General features: G+C 46.8%; 1 protein-coding gene across 1 annotated transcript in view; it reads left to right on the forward strand.

Annotated features, from left to right (window-relative positions):
- Positions 1-12393, forward strand: part of FRMD1 (FERM domain containing 1) — a 44114-nt gene extending 31721 nt beyond the window's left edge. The window contains exons 7-14 of the mRNA XM_086744032.1: positions 579-734; positions 3004-3069; positions 3278-3346; positions 3540-3714; positions 5442-5777; positions 5918-6046; positions 6773-6852; positions 9027-12393. Of these exons, the coding sequence (XP_086600158.1) occupies positions 579-734; positions 3004-3069; positions 3278-3346; positions 3540-3714; positions 5442-5777; positions 5918-6046; positions 6773-6852; positions 9027-9314 (1299 nt within the window). The 3' untranslated portion in view covers positions 9315-12393. The remainder of the gene's footprint in view (positions 1-578; positions 735-3003; positions 3070-3277; positions 3347-3539; positions 3715-5441; positions 5778-5917; positions 6047-6772; positions 6853-9026) is intronic.
- Positions 12394-15252: the final 2859 nt, after the last annotated feature.

The raw sequence follows: 15252 nt of genomic DNA on the forward strand, positions 1-15252 counted from the left end.
GAGGGCACGTAGGCAAACATGGGAACTGGGCACTCTTTGCAGGGCAAGAGCAAAAGGCCCAGTGTGGGTTTTTGTAATGCCACGTGCCTGCCAACGACTCCTGACAGATACAAAATACCTTAAGATAGTGTTATCCGCTCCTTTGAGGATGGAAATGCTAAATAAGCCTAATGTGTAGTTTCTGGTCTTAAAAGGACCACTTAGCATTTCTGCAGTGTTTGGAGATGTTGCTGTTGATTGTGTTGGGATGCAGAGCAGTGTTTGTTATCTGCCCATAAGCATTTATGGATGCCAAGAGTTAGGAAACCTAATTCCAGTACTTAAAAATGAAAAGAGCTGACACGATCTTTGTAGTCTTGGTCTGTTTTGATTTTGGAGCATCTGTTTGGAGACATCGGTATCATCTGGGCTGTTTTCAATGCTTATCCTCCAGGGAGGTAGAGCTGAACGTGGACTGACATCTTAAGGGACTGTATGAACCTCCTCCACCTCCAGTCTCTGCTTTGCTGTTGATCACAGCTGCCTCCCATTGGGATCGCTGAAGAGTTGCTGACCTGTTTGTTTTCCTTGTGGTTTAGATAATTGCGAAGAGGGGGAGTGACTACATCTTGAAACATGCTCCAGAGATGCACCGAGAACAGCAGGGGCTGAGCACTAAGGAAGCGGTGCTGAAGTTCATTAAGGAGTCCTGTCTGCTGGAAGATGTTCCCGTCCACTTCTACAGGCTGCAGAAGGTTAAACAAAGAGCTGCTTATTTTGAACTTCTTTCCCGTCATTAATTGGGTGCACCATTGCATTTTTCACTTTCTGTTTATTTGAGGGACCGTTGCCTCTGATTCAGAGAGGCCAAACAAGTGTAAAATGTTCAGCCAAGGAGGCCTGTCCCCACAAACAAATCTGTTGCCAGTGTACAGGTATAGCTGGAATGTAGTTTTGTTCCTTGGCTGAGAAACTGGCCACAGGAATGGCAAAACTTCATTTTTGGCCCTGCCTGTCAGTAGACTCGCACCAGGGCAGTCGCTGAGAAGGTTTTTTTATTGCAGTCCATTGAAATAGTGACAAGAGATCAGCCAGCTTTCACAGAAATGCCATGTAATAACTGAAGGTGACACTGAGTCATCCCAACTTTCTTACCCTCTTTCCCCTCCAACCCTGTCAGAGTGGTTGGTGTTTTTTCAGCTGTACGTCAGTTTTTAGATTCCTGGATTGTCCCTGAGTCTTAGACTCCTCACCCAAGCCTGCTTAAACAGAATGCACTTCATTTTCACATGCTAAGAGAGTTCAGGTCTAGAAATAGGACTAAAGAAAAGTTTTCTGTTCCACTCATTTGAGTGAAACCTGCTCATGCAATTAGGAATGGCTTAGACCTCGTTTTCCAAACGGAGATACTGCACTTTGTCAGACTTCTTGGTTGGTTGTGTTAGTGGGAATTATGTCTGGGAGGTATCTGTATGCTCTGACCAGATCTAACAGCTCTCATTACTGGAGAAACATGCATTTTCTGGAGGAAATAAGTTCCAGTTTGGTCTGTAGTCCAGGCTTAGTTTCATCAAAAACCATGGGTGCTCCCCCTACCTCTCCTCTGTCCTCTCTGTTTTGATTCTAATCCTGTTAATGGTAATGCTGTTAACCCTGTAAGAGGGTTGGTTACACTTGAATGCCGTAAGAAATCCAGCTGGCAGGACACGATACAATTTCTATCTGAAAGCAATGGGGCTGTGAAATTGGTTGCTCTTAACATCCAAATTCCTGTCTGACTTGAACTTACATTTTATGCATTGCTAACTCCTTCATGTGTTGCCTGATGCACAATGTGCTGCTCTTCCTGCCTTGTGACACGATTATCTCATCACGAGATGAGATATCTTCCACCGAGGTGACATCTGGGTCACAAAGCTCACAATCAAGCACACAGGAGTACCAGGTGAAGGTGTCCATGTGCTGGCTGCCCTGAGATTTCAAAAGCAGTCACTTTTGTCTTACACCCTCCTCATGGCTGCTGAGGTGGAGAAGTCTGAAAGTAAACACAACAATGAGCCTTGTATATCTCCTCCAGACCAATACTGATTTACAAAGCTTTTTGGCCTTAGGAGCCAGAAAGCATTTCTTAGTGACTTTAAACTGGAGCCATGGATGGTACCAGGGGCAAAGAGTGAGGTAATGTGATGGCATAAGTCTTGCGTCTTGACAAGCCAGATGAGGAGAGGAAGTTTTGATGTAAAGTTTGAGGTCTGTGAGCCTGTAAATTTTTACCCCCAAATTTTCTTCCTCCTGCTCCTCCTAGCAAGAAAAGTTTGTGTTCCCCTCCCTAACTCTGCCGTGACAGGAGAGACTGAAAAAACTAGTTTATGATATTTTTTCGGTCTTCAAGCAAAGGAATCTCATTAGAAACCAAGTCTGTCATACCAAGATACAGCATGAGGAAAAACAAGGCAATATTCTAACCCAGCCACAAACATTTAAAACCACTTGCTCCCACCATTGAGATCAAAAGGTTAGAAGGAAAGTCCTCGTAACTCTGGATATTGATTAGCTCTCTCCCAGCCAAGGGACACCTAAGGCACAACAAATCCCTGGATGGGAACAGCAGTGTCAGGGCAAGGAGAAGGGGACAGGCATCCCTTCTGGTTTGGGCTTTGTCACCTGGAGACCAAGACTGGTGCATGTTCGTGGGGATAGCAGAGACAGCGTGTGGCAGTATGAGAGGTTACAAGGTACCTCTGAGAGCAGTAATTGTCCATTCCCTCAAAGCTACAGGATTCCCTGTCCAGGGCAGCTAGGGCATTTGCTGGTGAAATGCTTGAGACACTCAGCATGAGGGGATTTTAAGTGTAGATATTTCAGGGGTCAACAAGGCAAGGTGCACTTTACAAACACAAAACCAAATGAGCTGATGGCATCTGCCTGATGAGCAGTCCTGCTACCTCTCCTGCAGTAGGTGCCAGAACAAGAGTGTGGTCTTTGTAGATTAACCTTTGACTCCAGGCTCTTCTGTTCTTTTAGGATAAGAAAGAGGATCGCCCAACAGTTATCCTGGGCCTGACCCTGAGAGGAATGCACATCTATCAGGTAACAGACTGCCGTGAAAGCCTTCTGGTGTAGCATTAACTCTGCCCAGCTCCCCTGTCCTCCCCCCAACCACAGCTTCTCTGCTTCCCCTGCGAGCGCCAGGCTCCACATATCTCAAATTCTTGGTTGTTTGCAAATTCTTTGCACATCGCTGACTCCACCCTGTACCTGCCAGTCCCTGTGTCACTCTGAGTTTGATGTGTTGCAGGAGGTGAATCATGTTCGCCAGCTCCTCTACGACTTTCCCTGGTCGCACATCGGGAAGCTGGCATTTCTGGTGAGTATGACGGAACGGAGGCCATCTGGCAGCGGGCTGCCAACCTGGGAGCTGGCAAAGCTGTCGGCTTGCCCGCTCTTTCATGTCAAGCCCTGTCACTTGTATGTATGCATGAGGCTGAGCTATCTCTGGTAGCTGTGTGGCTGAAAACATGCTCTTGTTCATTTCCATGGGATCTCTCCTCTTTACGCAGGGGAAAAAATTTGAGATCCAGCCAGACGGTTTGCCCTCTGCACGGAAACTGGTTTACTACACGGGTTGCCCCTTCAGGTCACGGCACTTGCTGCAGCTCCTTAGCAACAGCCATCGGCTTTTTCTGAACATCCAGCCAGTGTTGAAGCAAATCCAAAAACTGGAGGAGGCTGAAGGTACGTGACAGAAGAGCAAGTGCCTTGGGAAGGGGAAGAGTACAGCATGTTAATACTCTGCTGTTGCTTCACAGTGGCTGCTCTCTGTCTAGTTAATGGTGTTTCTGCCTTGTCAGGAAGCCGGTGAGAGAAATAGAGGTGTTAGATCTGTTTCAAGTCAGTTGCTGGAAAGTGGCTCCCATGTTGCTAGACTGTGATCAGAAAGTGTGTGTGAAAGCAGTAGAGGGGGAATACCTCCCTTTGAGTAAGACGAGATCCTCTGTGCTGCTAAGTTCTGCACATTTGAGAGACACTTCTGAGCGGAAGTCCTTTCAAATAAAAAGCTTTCCATTGGAATAAGATCATCTTGTGTTCAAGCAGCAGTACACGTTGTGAGCCTGTGTCTTAATATCTTAGTGCCCTTTACTAAACACTGCATACAATTTAGTCTATAGGGTCTGACAGTTAAGAGCTAGGAGTTGCAGGTACCAGAAACAGCCTAAGAGCAGATCAGGACTCCTAGATTTGTCTTTTCTGATGGGGTCCCCTCTCTGTAGGAACAGTGATTTGAATTCTGACAGTCCCTGGAATTCTTCTAGGCAAACTTCAGTCATTTTATCACCTCTCGGCTTGCCCCCTTCCATTTTCCAGTTCTGCAAGCTGAATCTGCTAGAACTTTTCAGCCTGCCTCTCCCCGGTGACTGTTTTTAATGCATACGTCTTCTTTTGGAGGATTGTGTCCCCTTTCCTCTAGCCTTCTCCTGAATGCTTTTTCCCCTCATCTGCTTCTTTCCTGGCTGCTGTTATCTGAATTCTGTATTCACACTTCTGTCTTCTCTGGGGTTTGCAAGCCTTGTATCATTACCTTCAAGGTCAGCAGAAGTCAGCCAGCAGTATTCGGTCTCTTGTCTGAGGACGCAGGCTGACTCCTTCCAGGGAGAAGTCAGGAAGAAACTTGCTTCTTTGTTTTGCCCATCTCAACTAACTCTAAGGAGCTTACATCCATCTCTGAAGTGGTGATTGCTGGTTGTGTGGAATTGGTGTACAGTGCAAGGTGACCCTCGGTCTCATCTAGCTTGGTTATTTCTGTCTTTCCCTTCAGTGGGGTTACAGAAGTGGCCTTGAGCTGTGTGGGCACAACCAGTAGCACGTGCCACACGTCACCTGTACAAAAGGTCACTAATAAAACATGTGTGGGCAAAAGGCCCTAGGTTGTTTTGTGTCAACTAGTGTCCCATGGATTTCTTGACTGCCTTCAGCACACCTCTCTTCAGGTAACAGGGCATGAGAGAAATAATTAATAAATCATTAATAAATGCCAGCCATGATGATCCTGTTCTTAACTGTTTCCACACATTGGTGACTGTTCTGAGAAACAATCCATGCACTCTGTTTTTAAAGACAGACCACTTAGTTTAGCCAAGTAATTCCCTTTTTTTGATCTTTCCTTCATTCTGGAAGCTACTATTTTCTGTATCATAACTGCTTCAATCTGCCTCTTCTGATTCAGGAGATGCTGGGTTTACTGCAAGTATGGCTGACTAATTCTTTTACAACCAGCTGGGGATCCTAGTATCTTTTGAGCAAACAAAATTAAAAAAGAACTATCTCTGTAATATTCAGTAGCTTCAGTATTTGTTTATTAATTGTCGGGTTGTGCCAGTCCCAGAACTTACTGATTATTTTTGCCACCTTTCCTTCAGTCTTGCTTAAAGTTCCCACTGGTTTCTATTGTCTTTCTTCCTCAGAGAAGAAGCGCTACCGGGAGTCCTATATCAGTGACACACTAGACATGGACCTGGACCCATGCGATAAGAACTCGCGTGGCAGCGGGAGCAGCGGGGGCAGCCGGAGGGATAACCGTCTCTCGCGCCAGTCCACGGGCAGTCACAGCAGCTCTCACACGTCGGGCATCGAGGCTGACTCCAGGCACCGGGTGTCAGTGGAAATGTCAGTGGATGAGCCCTTCAGCATCGACCGGGTGCACAGGAAAGAGAAATCCTGCAGCTCAACCATCAGCTACGGTAGCTCTGGCATTGACAGTGGCAGCAAAGGGCGGGCTGAAGACGACTCTCAGGACGATGGTAAAGAGCTTAAAGATGCGGAGCAGCTTCTAAGTTTGCTCTTGCCTTCTCCTGCAGGAGAACGGGGAGTAAGAGAATGTGAAGCAGCTTGGAGCAGAAGCGTAATGCTAACCCTTCTCCTGCTGCTCTCTTCCTCCTAGAGCTTGAGCTGGCAGTAGATGAGCCAGAGGAGGTGCCTGTAGATGAGCCTTTAGAGGGAGACCAGTTAGAGAAGGCTACTGTGGGAGAATCTGTTGAATCTCTTCCTCTAGATGCTGCTAGCTGCCAAGGTGAGATGGCTTTCTGCTACTGCTCAGTGCTTTTCTCTAGGCTCTAGCAACAGGAAGATATGTTTGGCAAGCCGGGCATAATCTGACAGATCTAAGAAAGCTGTATCTTCTTCCAAACACCTGCCAGTGCTACTTACTGCCCCACTGCAACAGGATTTGAAGTCATCTAACCTAGAGGTTAAAGGCTAGCACCCTATATTATACAGTGCTGCTCTCCTCTGTGCTCCTCAAGGTCTGTCTTTTACAAATTTGCCAAATTTATAATCGGTTAATGACAAAAAGATAACTGAGGTAAACCTGTTGTAGTGAAAGAATTTGCTTTAAAATCTTGTATACCACAAAACAGCCAAGAGGTTCAACCACAGATTAAGGGGCTAGTCGCTGGAATTAATAGGTAGAGTTTTGTGGCTTGCGATACAGGGAATGCAAGGCAATGGGGTCACGCAGGAGCTATCTGGCCGTAAGATGTACCGCCTTTATAGCAAAGCAAGATGGGTGAATGTGGGACAAGTTGCTGAGAAGCTGTTTTCTTGAGAGTTTTTAAACATTGATCCTTAGGGGCAAAAAGGAGTACTTGTGAACAAAACTCCCAGAGCATTAAGGGTGCTTACTGATGTATATAGAATAGCACTGCTTGAACATGGCCTGTGAGAACAACTTCCCTTTTCCCCAGCCCACAAAACCTCAAACCTGCAACGCTTTTCACTTTCTTCTTCTCCTTTGCAGCTACAAATCAGGAATCGCTGTCTGTGGTGCAAGTCACGCTAATAAAAATGAGAGGTCAAAGCGTGGAATCCCTTCACCAGGTAAGGTGGGGCGCTCGGCAGGAGGGTCTGTGTGCGGGCACTGAACCTAGTGTAATGGGCCTAGTGTAATGGAGACAGCTGTAAATCAGGTGAACTTCATTGGTCTGGATTTGACTGATTTTTAAATGGTGTAACCAAAACCAGCTGTTGGCTGGCTGCTGCTATCAGGACTAGGATGAGAGCAATGTTTGGGCCTGGAATAGTATAGAGAGGTTTGGAGCAATCTGCATGGAAATCTTGCAAGCCAGCTATTGTCTGCCTTAGCCTTCCAGATGGGAAATGGAAAATAAACCACTTGCAAATTTTCAGTGCAATATAGAGCCAAGACCATCCATGCAGTTTGGATGTGGGTTGCAAACTTGATCATCTTCCTGCTCCTGAAGCCAGAAGGAGCTCACATCAGAGGAAAACCAGATGTACGAGATCTATTTACTATCATTTGTGTGATTATCCTATGTGTGTGTTGAAGTCTTTGTTGTCAATGCTTTCTTTTCATCAAACCCGTGAGAAAAGGCAACTATATATGGTAAAATATGTCATATCATAAGTTGTGTTTGGGAAAAGCTTATTTAAATGTCTTTCTAAGGCCAAAAAATATTTCTTTTCAAAATATAGCTGTATCTCCCTGGGGTAGAAACATCATATGGTTTGGTCTTTTTTAAAAATAAGAAACAAGCCTCCACCATTTCTTCTCTCTCTGAATCCAAACTAGCCTTATATGCTGAAAAATTTCTTAAAATGTGTTCATAACTTTCCCCTTTACTCCTTGAATTTTTCTGAGCAAGGACTTCAATCACTTCTTAGGATTTTTTAATTCTATTTTCATGCTTCTTTCTGGACTCAATCAAAAGTGATAAGAAATGTTCATTTATCAGCAGAATAGTCCATTAAGTGCTATAGGAGATTTTATGTAAATCTTGGTTATTTTTTTTCAAAGCTGAAGACTGTGCAGTACAAATCATAATGAACTTATTCCTGTATGAGTGGAATGACTTAAGAGCGCAAGGCAGCGAATACTTTACTCTTGCTTAAAGTAATGTTTTTATGTTAATGCTTTTACCAACACATGCTTATGCTATTAATTGATCAGGAGGCATCTGTTTTATAAGAATGTTTCTGACCAACACAGGACTGTTTAAGCAGTTGCAAAGACCTTGCTGCCACTTCAGTGCGTGAAATATTTGGTGCATCTTTTAAAAAAAAAAACAAAACAAAAACAAACAAACAAAAAAACCAAACCCACAAAAAGCCTCCAACAAACCAACACTATCCTTCTGTGGCCATGTAACCAAATGCTGCAGGACTGGGTTTCCTCAGTGTTGACCAGACCATACAGCGTCTGCTGGTTTCTGGGAGTGCAGCTGAGGCAGCGCAGGGTTTCCTTCAGAGTAGCTGTTTAATTCCCATCCCATGGAGGTGAGAGGCGTGATACTGGGAGGAAGTTTTCTGGGTTGCCAACAGAAGTGTCTTGGTTTAAAAGTTACATATTCCTGAAATCAGCCTTAATATTAGCATTTAAAAGCTGATTATGAAGAGACCGAGTAAGAAAACACAAGTAGGAAGGTCTCAGATGGTCAGTAATTCCTCCACAGAGGCCAGGTCACTACAGCTTGTGTTGCAAGGTGCTGCCTCTGGGAATTACTGCTGGTTTGTCACTTCTGTTTTCTTCATTGCTGAACAATGTTATGTAGATGAAACTGTATGTTGCACTTAGTGAATTTTGGACATCGTAACTTACTAGTTTGTGTGGTTGCCTTCTGAACCTTCCTTTCAGCTTATTAGACTTTCACTAACTCAGTGTGTTCAAGCAGTTGGGGTAATACTTTGTTATGTGCGCTTTGTCTATTTGAGGATGACCGCATGGATCTGCCAAGAAGTGTCAGGTCATTCAGGTGTCCATACCTGTCAAGTGTTTTGTCCGTTGTACTGGACACTGAGGAGACAGTGCAGAGAGATCAGGATCTGGCTCAACATGGCAAGGCAGCTTAATGCACTTGTAATTTCTTAATGGTTCACAGCTTCTTCATTAAGCCAACATCCTTCAGAAGGCTGGTGGGGCTGTTCTGAAGGAGTGGAAGAACAATTTTGGAAAACTTGTAGCATGCATGGCCTGCATCCATAGGCTGGGTGTGAGCTCATCGGTTTTATTTGTGTGTGTCTTACTGAACTGGCAGGTCAGATCGCCTAAAAGCAGGAGCTGCACAGATCAGCACAGCCAGAGTTTGGATGACATCCGCCTTTACAAGCACCAGCACCCACCACTAAGTGCCACGCTGTCTTCGGACACATCCCACAGCTACACGTTTGGCTGCAGCCTGGAGGACAAGCTGTCTATCTACGGCTGCGTCTATTCCACAGCGGACTGCAAAACCAAGTCTGCCCTTTACGGGAAGCGATCCATGAACTGCCTCTCCTTGGATCTTCTGGGAGAGGACCAGCTCCCAGAGGAGTTTGTGGTGTAATGAGATTGGAGCTCTTCCATACCAGGAAACAGCTCATCATGGAAATATATACCTCATTAACACGTGTGATGTCACTCTGGTTCTTGCAGGAGATTGTGCACGGCTTTGTTATTCAGCTCCATAATCAGTAAGTGGCATCACTTCTGCAGACCTGACCACAGGGCAAAGCAACTGGAGTGTAGCACTTAACGTTGGCATTTGAAGCGTCTGTCCGAGCAGAAAATGGAAGTGGCCTGTGCCATTAGCAGTGACACAACCAACATAAAAACCAAAAACGGCGGACCAAAACTGATGCTGAGCTAGTAAAGCAAACACTGTGTCTAAATGGATTTATCACAAAGAAAGTTAAAGTCTATGTCAGTTTATCTTCCTGCCTTTCTTTTGTGGTCCATTTATGTTAATGCTGGTGTACAGATAGTTTGGTTGTCTTGAGTTTGTGCTGCTGTAACACTGCCAACAGCTGTCAGGCCAGGATACAGGCTGAGCACATCTGGAGGTCTGTATATGGAAGTGTTTAGCCTGTTCCTGTTGTAATGAACACGAGTTGCCTATTTGCTTTACTGGGAGCAAGACCTCCTCTGCCAGTTGTTTATTTCTCTTTTGTTGTTGTTTTGTTTTGTTGTAAGCATCCAGCCAAATACAACATGTGTTCTTTTTTTCTTTTTTTTTTTCCTTTAATGCAACAAATGGAACTCTCTCAGCTGTCTGCTACTGCCATGATGCAGATTGGCACAAAGATGCTTATATCCTTGGGGAGATGGGGGAGGAGATAAAACAAATGACTCTGCTGCTTTTGAGAGTACAGAAGAAAAGTTAAAAGCATTAATTAACTGGCTCTCGAAGACAGGAGTGTGACTGGAAAATCTGTCCAGGCATGACCACCCTTTACTTTGAATCATACTTTTATGTTGCTCTTTTCTTTCTTTTTAATAAAACTGTTCCTTAGACATTTTTCCTCTGCTTAGGAGGCAAGTATGGACTGGAGAAAGTTGCTTTGGAAAGGCAGACAGAGTGACTGTGTCCAACTTAGTCATGGATAGGTCATGCAAATGTGTGTGATGCTGCAGGGCTGGTGATGGTGGAAGCGCTGGGTGTTTGTGTGCCAAACCAAGGGTACTTGTTTGGTGATTTGGAGTGGTGGAGCTGGCTATCACTAGGAAAATAATTACAATTATGCTGTTCGATTCAAGCATTTGGTGTGAAAAACATTCTGCTACCTTTTTATATCCAAATAAACATGTTTGTTTGATTTCCTTCCCTATCTTCCCCCAGTACCTCCTCCCCTCATCGATTCCCTGTAAAGGCATGTGTAATCTGTGCCCAGGTTTTGACAACCTTGCAGGTGGAAGCTAATCACTTTCTGGCAAACTCTAGCAGCAGACTGTTGTTGTTCTGCTGGTTGAGGAGATGTGTGTTGTGCTGTGTTGATCACTCAAAAGCTACAGATAGCCAAATTCAGGAAAGGAAGGCAGCCAGACCGTGACGAGGACGGTTCGAGCTGCTGCTTTGACGGTGGGCTTGCAGGCTTAGCAGTTATCTGGTAAATTGCGTTCCCATAAACTGTTAAAATAGCAAATCCATGAAGTCTGTCATCTTAACTATTTCTATGCAAGTGAGTGTGGTGTAGAGACAGAGCATCCAGGTGCATCTGCATTTACTGACGTGGCATCAGTGGCTGTACATCCTCTGAGATGAATCCAGCACCAAACCCTAGCTGTGTGTTTGAGGAAGGAATGATGGGGACAAGCTCACTGTAGCCACGACTTAATTGACCGTGCCCTCTTTGATCACACTGTTCTTTGTTTTTGTAATGAACAACTAGGAGCTGCTGTGTGTTCACCATAACCTCTTTTCCCTTCTTCCAAGCAAAGCCAAAATGCCTTTACAGAGTACTCAAGGTATGTTTACTGCACCCAAAATAAACTCTCTTAAATGGATCTAAATGGGTAAAGGACATCTGGCTGCTTGTGAACAGTCCAGTCGAGCCGCCCACTGTCGGTCACTCCCTGTTACCTGGGGCTTCTTTGGCCATAAGCCATGGGAGATGGGCATGGCCAGGATCCAGGAGGCCAGTGGCCATGCTGCAGGGAGCAGCCTTGTTCTTGCAGCTGCCATGGAGCTGGAGGGATGGCTTTCACTGCAGCAGTGCCCCTCTGTCCATAGAAAAGGTGGGGAAGTCTTGAGTGACAGGCCTGCTAAACCACTGTTCTCCCATGCGTGCAGCTGTACAGTTACTTGTGGTTCTGGCAATGGTTGTTAACAGGAAAAAAGCTCAAAATTCAGTGGGTGCAGTTGTTTGGAAAAGTGTCATAAAACACACGTGTGCAGCACATGCTTACCTCCATGCATGCTTGTCTCAAAGACAATCACATTCATACCTGCTTCAGCCTAACCACCTTACTGAAGTCTTTATTGCCACCAAGCAGCTTGGTATTTTCTTTTTGCAGTTACCAAGCATTCAATGGAATTGGCAAAATGCTGTCATCCTGCTGTCACTGGCTTAAAAAAAATACATCAATGCCTGAAAAACAATGTCATTGGCTTTTGCATGAGCATCCATTGCCTTGTATGCACATGGAGGTTTCTTGTATTTATTCATGGCTGGTGGGGAAGCAAACTCTCCAGGTCTGACAGTCTTCTCTCTGTGGTCTACGCAGCTCCCTCCAGCACTCTAAGTTACGTATGCATATGAAGGGGAGACCAGACACTTGTGTGTAGACTGAGAAAAAAATTAATATCTTACAAGCACTGTGAATATCTATTATGCAAGTTTTTGTATTCATATGAAAAAAAATATTCCTGTTAGTAATAGACTTATTTTTTGTTTGTCTTCAGCTTTAGAAGATCTCTTGTTATTTTTGGTTTTGACTAGTTTGGTAGAGGGTAATGTGTAAGCATTTATCAGCTGATGTTAGAAACTAGCTGCCAATATTTGTACATATTTGTAAAATACTTGTGCTATAATCACTCTATTTTAATGGTAAAAGTTTCTCCTTTCCATGAAAGGAATTTCTTGTTTAAAATAAAATATAAATAATTATATGTACACCTGCAATAAAGTATGGATAGAAAAAGGTAATTGTGTCTCTCTCTTTCCCCCCCCCCCCCCCCCCCCACCACAAGAGGTGCTTGTCAGTGACATCTTCCATTTGAGATAAGTTGTAGAAATGAATTTGCTGCCCAACTGTAACCCATGCGAGCTCAGCCTGTGCTGGCAAACCCAGAGGCCCTGCAGCCTTTTCCTCCCTGCCACTCTCAGTAGCACCCTGTCCAAAGGGGCCTCTGTCAGGCACTGAGGACCCAGTCAAGCAGGTTGCCGAATCTAACCCAAGAAACGAGTTAAGCTGCTTGTGGTGGTTAGGCAAGAAAACAGAGCGTGTGAACTCCCGAGGGTGTAGAGAGATCCTGTCAGCATCTTCCCGGGGGCTGCATCTGAGGACACCAGCCCACGTGATGCAAAGTGCTGCTGAAGGGTGCTCTGCCGTGTCACCTAACCTGTTGGCCTGGTGTCTGGCGTGGATAAAGGAAAGTTCTGCTTTTCTTGGGACATAAATCTATGAAGGAGTGTCATAGTATAACCACTCTCATCTCCTCTCCTCTGAAAGAAGCTTGCTGACTAGGGTTCCCTTGTAAATTTTTTTTTCCTTTTCTCTGGATATGTTATGGACCACTAAAGCTAGTGTTGAGAGAGGAAAAAAAAAAAAGTACTTTGATACTGTAGTGTTACCCCTGTTCTTACGATTTCCTATCTTATGGTTCATATTTTTGTCCAGTACCTGTTGTGTTTCCCATATATAAATTTTGAAGGACTTCAGAGACTCCTGGGGCTTCTGTTTGCAAATGCTGGCAGGAAATGGTTTGGTTACAGATGGAGCTTTCTGTGGAAGTAAAATGATTTAATAGTTGCCTATTATTTAATCTAACTGAAGGGCTTTGTCACTTCTCTTTGTTTCTTTCTTGCCTGCTAGAGTGTGCTGCTGCTGAGAATATAGAGGATGAGTCTGTCTCTGAAGACGGGACTTCTTGTGGCACCAGCGAATAATGTGTGGGTTCACTGAAGTGATACAGCGTGGGATGGGGGTAATGCTGCTACCACACCTGATCAGTGTTGAGGCATGCCAAGTGTGGGAGCTGCATGGAGGTAAGGTCTAAAGCTGATGAGGAAGGGGTGTTTTAAAATACCCCAGGTATTTTGGGTGAAGTGAGAGCAGGTCTTCAGTGGAGTTCTTGGCAGTAAGGCCCAAGACACTTAAGGCTGACATGGTGTTTTAAGAGCCTCAACACGTTTGAGCAAGAACTGATCATAAAGCCTCACAGTGTTAGGTGAGCCCCCTGCTGCAGCTCCTTGCCTTCCAGCGATGGCACTTCCCCCGCTGGGTTATGCTGTCTCCTGGTCAGGCTGTCCAGGCTTCTCCTGGCAGCTCTCCTTGCCGCTGCCCCTGGCTCCTGTGCCCCTACAGCTGCCTGCACCCCCATGATGGCGCCTGCCCGTTCCGTGGGTGTCTTCCCAGGCTGGTGGTGCCCAAGGCCAGGCCCCTGCCTTCCTGTCTCTCCCGGAGGCCCACCAGCTGCGGGGAGGGGAGGAGGAAGGGAACGAACATGTTCCCTCCAGGCTGCTCCTAGGCCCTCGGCGGCAGCGGGATGAGCCGAGGCACGGAAAGCTGCCCGCGGCGTCGCTCCCTGAGAAGCCTGGGAACGGCCGAGGGGAAACCTGGCCCCGGGCCTGTCCCGAGGCCTCACCGCCTCGCCTGCTGCTGCTCCCGCTCTCCCGGCGGGCACCGTTTCTTCCCCCTTCTATTAACAACGCGGCACCGAGGTTGCGGGGCCCATGTGGGGCGACAGCCGTACGGAAACGCCCGGGGCAAACCCGGCCCTCGGGGCCGGGGCCTGGCCCGGGCCGGGTGTCGGTAGTGCCGGGCCGGGGCGCGGGGCGGCGCCCGAGGAACGCGGCGGCCGAGGCTCTGGGCGGGCCGGGGCCGGGGCCGGGGCCGGGGCCGGGTGCTGGCAACCGGCCGCCCCACGCTGCCTTCTCCCGCCGCGGGTGGCGGCTGGGCCCGAGTGGTGCCGGGGGCCGCGTCCCTTGGGGAAGCTTCCGTCAGCTCATCGCCAGAGACCGAACGACCCCCGGGGCACGGAGGCGCGGCCGGCCACGAAACGGGAGCGGCCCCGAAAGCCCGCGTAGGCCAGCCCGCCGGGAAGTCGGTAGCTGAGCAAGAGAGGCTGGCAGCGGCCATCAGGCGCTCGCTGAATCCCGTGCAAAAACTATGAAGTGGTCCCGGGTCAGCGGAGCAGCATCTCTCGGGCCTGGTTCCTGCACGGAGGGTCGTACACCCAAACTGCATTGGGGACGGAGCTGCTGCTTCCTAGTCCCTGGGAATCCTTGGCACGGGATGCTCTAGGTGTGAAATGTTGATGCTAGCTCAAAAAAAAACCGACCCTCTAACAATTCGGTTTATGGAAGACAAACCCATTCAATGCAATACAGCCAGAGGCATGGACGGTTGTAGTGCAGCTGTGTGCCTGCTCTGTGGCTGTGGGTGCCTTTGGTATGGTGCATGGGGCATCGCTGGAGGCAGGATGGGTGTAGAAGAGCCTTGGGTACCGCTCAGTGAAGCTATTTTTCTTTCATCGTCGAACAGCCTCCTCTCGGGGCAAGCACCCTTTCCAGAGAACCTCGGCAGGCATCAGAGCAGCATCACTGAGTATTTCCCCAGCCCCACCCAGGAAATCACACAGACTGAATTTTTAATTCCATACTTAATTTTAAATTATATTTGCACACTGTTGCAATCAGTTGCCTATGGCCACTTCTCACAGCCCAGCTCCACCTTTGTGACCTCCCCTTGGGTAGCATCTCAACAACATTTTCTAAAGTAAACCCACCTCAAAGTAGTTCCCACCCCTCCTTTGCTGATACATAATGTGTCCCTGCAGCTTG

The sequence above is a fragment of the Chlamydotis macqueenii genome, chromosome 3, assembly GCF_036417535.1.
Source record: "Chlamydotis macqueenii isolate bChlMac1 chromosome 3, bChlMac1.mat, whole genome shotgun sequence".
Lineage (NCBI taxonomy): Eukaryota > Metazoa > Chordata > Aves > Otidiformes > Otididae > Chlamydotis > Chlamydotis macqueenii.